A 5,892-nucleotide genomic window follows, 5' to 3' on the forward strand; every position below is an offset into this window, starting at 1 on the left:
CAGTTTATACCATGCCCGGCGCCGTGGGAGGGCCAGGCCCTCCCATTTGACATTCCTGCCCTCCCCCAATAAACACGATTTTTATTATTTATAAAAATTAAAAACATTGGACAGCGCAAAATGCATACTTGAAGCGCTACGTCATGAACGCAAGAAATCTACCCTCGTGGGGGCGCGCTCATGTGATTGGCTTAGAATTGAGGAGACATCTGATTGGCTATAGATAGAAAAAATTACAAGTACGAATCGGGTGAGCGTCAGGGGAGTCTCAAAAAACCCATAAACGAATGCACAGCGATCCGTGCACAAAAAGCGGTTTGTGTTTGAAGGTTCAGGGGATTTAAACGGAAAACAAATATGTGTGGATCAAAATTACATATGTAAAACTTTTTTTTCTGTATTTGGATTTTATTTACATGTATATGAAACGGAACACATTTGTGTGTGCATTTAAAAACACAAGTGTGGATCCGGAAATACAAGTGTGAATCCTTTTGCGGATCATGAAATACAAGTGTGAATCCTTCTGTGTGCATGTGTGTCTTATGAGACTGTTCTGAGCCCATACCACTACAGACGCTACCTTGCAGAACATCAACAGGTACTATTGGACCAGCAACCGCTCAAAGACCAACAGCCCCAGATGATCTTGGGGTTAATAAACCCAACCAGGTGAAACTGAATCGTTATCCAGGGAGATTGTTTTCAGGAAAGAAGCGCACTTTTGCCACTGCATGGTACAACAACAGACCATGGCTTGAAGACTCGTTAAAAGCAGACGCAGCATTTGGTTTCCCCTGTAGACAGTTTAAAGTAAATACGTCTTCATCTGATGCAGCTTTTACTGTCAAAGGTTTTTGCAACTGGAGACACGCATTACAGACTGATAAAGGACTGCTAAGGCATGCCGCATCAAAAGAACACATTTCATGTGAGAGTTTGTGGAGAGAGAGACAGATACGCTAGGAAACAAATAGGAAATTAGTACTTTGGTGCAGATCAGCTGGCACGGAACCGTTATTACGTGTCAGCTGTCGTTGATATTATAGCTTTTAGCTTTCAAGTGTCAACCAACTCCCTCTCAGAGGTGAACACTACGTCAGGCAGTGGGCTCTTCCTATCGCTGTTTGAGTATACGCTGCACAAAGATGCAGAGTTGGCCAAAATTAACATTTTAATAACACTTAATAACTGACTGAATGGAAATGACAAAATGTAAAACGAAAAAAAGCGATCATGAAAATGTTTCCAATAAATGCATAAAATGATTTTTGACCACTTTGTTGTTCAGATATATCACATATTTGTAACTGAATGATACATGAATTGAAACAAAACACGGTATAAGCTGAGGAGTGACTCCCGTGAGGTTCATGTATTTTCTTCACTCCGCTGGGAAACTGCTCTCATGTCAAGAAGCATCAGATCAGTGCATGCACTGCATCATCCAATCAGTGAGCGATACACAGTAAGGGGGTGGGGAGAGTATCTGAGGGTTTCACCTGAGGATGGTCTGGTAGTTCCTCGATTATCGCTCCTCCATTATCACTCCTCGATCCTCGAACCTCCGGCAAAAATAAGGCCACTGGGACGCTACTCAAGATGGCGCAGACAAATCAACTTCCGCGGATACCGAGCCCGAGGAGCGAGGAAATAAAAAATAACCGAAGTGAGATGCACCCCTTGCGTCTCTCCATGCTTCCCTGGTGGGAGGGACTAAGACGCAAGGAAAATATGCAAGTGAGGGACGCGAGGATTGCATTTAAGAGAAGCGAGATGCAGCCTCTGTCAGAGTTCTGTACTGCTTTCTGTTTCCGTTCATGTGAGCGCTGCAGCAGTCTTAAGCCCGCCCCAAATGCTCTCATTGGTTGATACGTGTGATTACGCCCATCCTAAACCAATCCTGATCAACATCCCCTCCCTCCTGTGACCCATGGTCTGTCTGCATCTGTATTCAGAGTCATGTCAAATACAATACTGTACAGTTGAAAAAACACTACTTGTTGTTATAACTGTATTTAACCTAACATACTGTAAGTGAAGCTTTTTAAAAAGCTCATGAGTTCAACAGTCTTATGGTCTGCGGGATGAAACTGAGTCTGCTGGCCTTCGTCCTGATGCTGCGGTACCTTGGGCCAAGCTTAGTAGAGCCTTTTGATTTTTTTGTAGTGCACATTCCGCTGAATATGGACATATGAACATGGCCTTTTAGAGTGCTCCTGCATTGTGCTCCTGCATTGTTGCATTGTGCTCCTTTTTTAAAACAGTGACCAGTTACTGATGCCAGCTGTACACCTTATCCTGAATGATCCATTTTGGTGTTCCTGTGGTGTATGTTGTTGTTGTTGTTGTTGTTGAAGTGTGTTTTAACCAACACACACTATGCCACCTGTTATCGTGCACTTATTATTTCAAGATTGTCCTGGAAAATTTTATCACATACAATGACAACCATGTGCAATTTTTTTTAATAAAACAGCAATTGTTTTATGTTAGTTAAAATAAATAAATAAAACTAGTCAGAAACTGCGGTTTGTTCTTCTGCCCTGCAGGCTGTTGGCGTTCTGCTGTGGGTGATCTGCTGGTCGGACGTGTTCTATTCTTTCTGGGAAAGAGGTCATGGCAGCAGCATCCCCGCCCCTGTGCACCTGGTCAGCCCAATGATACTGGGCCTCACCATGGTGAGAGTTTATCTTTGTCATTTATATAGAAAGGTTAAGAAAGGGTTTGTTGTATTTTTAAGAGATTGGAGTCTTTAATCCTTCGTTTTTTGTGGCTGTAGTTTTGTTTTCTGAAAATATCTGGTTCTAGTTAAATGTGTTTTTAGTTTTATTTGCATTATTGTGAAGATTACAAGAATGATAAAAGAGAACTAAGAACTGAATATTTTCTCTGAGCGTAGTTTATTTGCACATAGTATACATCATCAAATTCAGTGCAAGGCTCATGTGTGTAGCTCAAAAGAAAAATGATACTCAAACTGGGGATTCTATGATCCCAATAACCTTTGCACCTTTACAAAAGTGCAAAACGCCTTACACTCCATTCATACATATATGTTTTATGCTAAGCCTTTTTCTAGCCATGTGCTGCATTTCCCCAAAAGCATCACTAGGCCTGATATGTAATCGAAAGAAGGTTGCAGGCCTTTAACAAACAAAAAAACTTGTTTTTAGCTTGTAAAGATAGTGGTAAAGCTGTAACCAGAACAAGAAGAGTTTTTTTTTGTTGCAATGTCATTACTTTTTCAGGTAATATTTGTATGTTTGTTCACGTATGGTGTATAAATGCCTTTTTTAAATGTGTTTTTGCTGTAGTTGCTTGCCACACTGTTGATCCAGTATGAACGGATGAAAGGGGTTCAGTCGTGTGGTGTTCTGCTGATCTACTGGCTGCTGGCCCTGCTGTGTGCCACGGTCACCTTCAGGTCCAAGATCCTCCAGGCCCTGGAGCAGGTCAGTCTTGAATACCTACATTTGGATTAATGGAGTCTTTAAAAACCTATTGATATGCAACATGTTTGGCTGGGTACAGGTTAGTAGTTATTCCCAGGACCATGAACACAGTTCCCTCAGATGGTTAAACAAAATAAGCAATACCTTACAACAGCAAGTTCAATGGGTTCAAACTTTCTTTCCAGCTGTGGACAGTGTCTCTGTGGAGGTACACCACCTTCTATATCTACTACTTCCTGCTGCTGGTCTCTCTGTTCCTGTCCTGCCTGACGGACAAACACCCCCTGTTTTCCCAGGCCATCAAAGACCCGGTGAGTTTCCTTCACACTGTCCACTTGCTCTGTTTCTGCTTCCTGCCTCACTTTTTATCTCTGGATTGGTTGGTGAATTGGACAAATCAATGGGCCAAATTCAATAACCATCATGCCTCTGTTCTTTTCAGCTAACAAAGTGTCTTTGCTACTTGTCTCCTAATTAAGGTGGGGGACTGCGTTTGCTTCTATCCTTAGTCAGTGGATCTTAAATAGATGCACAACTATTGAATAATCACTGTGCTCCATTAGATGCTTACTCCTCATTCTGGGATCAGTATCTTAGCAGAATACAAATATTTGGGGTCTAACTTAATGTTTTTGTCTTCAGAACCCCTGCCCTGAGCCTGGAGCTCCTTTTCTCTCCAGAATTACCTTTTGGTGGATCAACAGGTGAGCAGCCGATTTATGTATTCCTTTGGATGTCAGGCTAATATTTGTTTCTATATACATTTTTGCAGTCTAATGACAACTTTTAGACTCTTTACTTGCTGTGTCCATTCTTCAGTTGTTTCCTCTTATTAAAGAATCTAGAAGGATAACCGTAAGAGAAATGCACAAAATATACACCGGACAGCTCGCCTTGTAGAGCATGCGGCTTGGGAACCATTTGCACAAGTTCTTCCTCCGTGTCCCCCTTTCAAATCTGAGTCTAAGTCAAAGGCACTAATGGCCAAAAACTATTCTTTAAAAAAAAAGACATGCATAAACACACACACACAGTGGCAAGAAGAGGCAGGTGAACCCTATGGAATAACCTGCATGGTCTGATCTTCACCTAATATACAATAATGAACAAACACAATCAGTTTCTACTAATAGAACACTGTGTATTTTGTTCTTGTCAATATTGAAGACATTCAGTTGGAAAAAGTATGTGAACCCCTAGACTTAAAAAAAAAAAGTGGTATGAGTTAGCAAACCTCGTTTTAATCAGTGAAACAAGATTAGAAGCGTTGTACAAGCTATTTTGACTTATAATAATCACTCAAAAATATTTGTAAAAGAGGCAGAAGACCTATTATCAAGAGTGGTTGATTTGCATCAAGCTGGATAGGGTTACTAAGTTATTTATCAATCCCTATCAGTGTTAATTTTGGCAGCTGTTTTTGATTTAGTCTTAGTCTTAGTTTTTGGACGAAAATGGTTATTAGTTTTAGTCACATTTGAGTCATTCCTATCCTTCATAGTTTTAGTCTAGTTTTAGTCGACGAAAACTCAAAACGTTTTAGTCTACTTTTAGTCGGATGAAAAAATTACATTTTAGTCAACTTTTAGTCAAAATGTTTCCTTCTTTAAACCAATTCAGTCAGGCAAATACAGGTAGGCCTATCTGAAATTGGAATCAATGTGACAGTATCAAGTGTTGAAATTCGTAAAGCAACATTTCACTCTCTTAACACTTTACTTGTGTAATATCTAGGGATGGGTATCGTTAAGGTTTTCTACGGTACTACTAGTCTCATCGATACTGCTTATCGATCCGGTACTTTAACGTATTCTTGTATTTACTTTTTGTTATTTTTTAAAGGGAAAAACTAACAAATTGTTAACCGAATTAATTGCTTTATTTAAATGTGAAATAAATGAAATATATATAATTATGTTAAAATATTGTACTGTACTTGAGTACAATGTTGAGGTACTTGTACTTTACTGGAGTATTTAAATGTGTTGCTACTGTGTTTCTACTCCACAACATGTATTTAATACCTTTTAGTTACTTTACAGATGTGGATGCATGATGTGAAATCTAATCAAGTGTTAAATCAGACTTTAGTTCCACCTGGAGTAAATTCACAAGCTACCCTGCAGTATACAAAGTCATTCAAACTTGAAGGACTCCAGCATGTGTCCCACTCCCTTCTGAATGCTCCGTCCCCCGCAGATCTCTGTGTGCCGCTGCAGCGTGTCTGTTAGGCCCCGCCCCCCGCACACAGAGAGACACAGGGAGATCGGTCTTCTGGAGTGAAGAGAGCGGAGATAATGATATTGCAAGTTAGAAACGTAAGATGCATTTTGACAGACAAGACGGACAATTGGGGGAAAATACCCTGCATTTTGAATGTCTACCATTAACACCTTAGTCCCGTCTCGTCTCGTCAACGAAAACTAAATATACATTT

The 5,892-nt window shown here is 40.3% G+C and overlaps 1 protein-coding gene across 1 annotated transcript; it reads left to right on the plus strand.

Annotated features, from left to right (window-relative positions):
* Nucleotides 1–2,087: 2,087 nt before the first annotated feature.
* LOC104949189 (multidrug resistance-associated protein 1-like) lies at nucleotides 2,088–4,159 on the plus strand (the record flags this gene model as incomplete). The annotated part of the gene is made up of 5 exons (XM_010775496.1): nucleotides 2,088–2,144; nucleotides 2,553–2,681; nucleotides 3,318–3,455; nucleotides 3,641–3,766; nucleotides 4,098–4,159. Coding segments are annotated over exons 1-5 (512 nt in total), but the record flags the coding sequence as incomplete, so codon positions are not given.
* Nucleotides 4,160–5,892: the final 1,733 nt, after the last annotated feature.

This window comes from Notothenia coriiceps, unplaced genomic scaffold (genome assembly GCF_000735185.1).
Source record: "Notothenia coriiceps isolate Sejong01 unplaced genomic scaffold, NC01 NC01_scaffold00015785, whole genome shotgun sequence".
Lineage (NCBI taxonomy): Eukaryota > Metazoa > Chordata > Actinopteri > Perciformes > Nototheniidae > Notothenia > Notothenia coriiceps.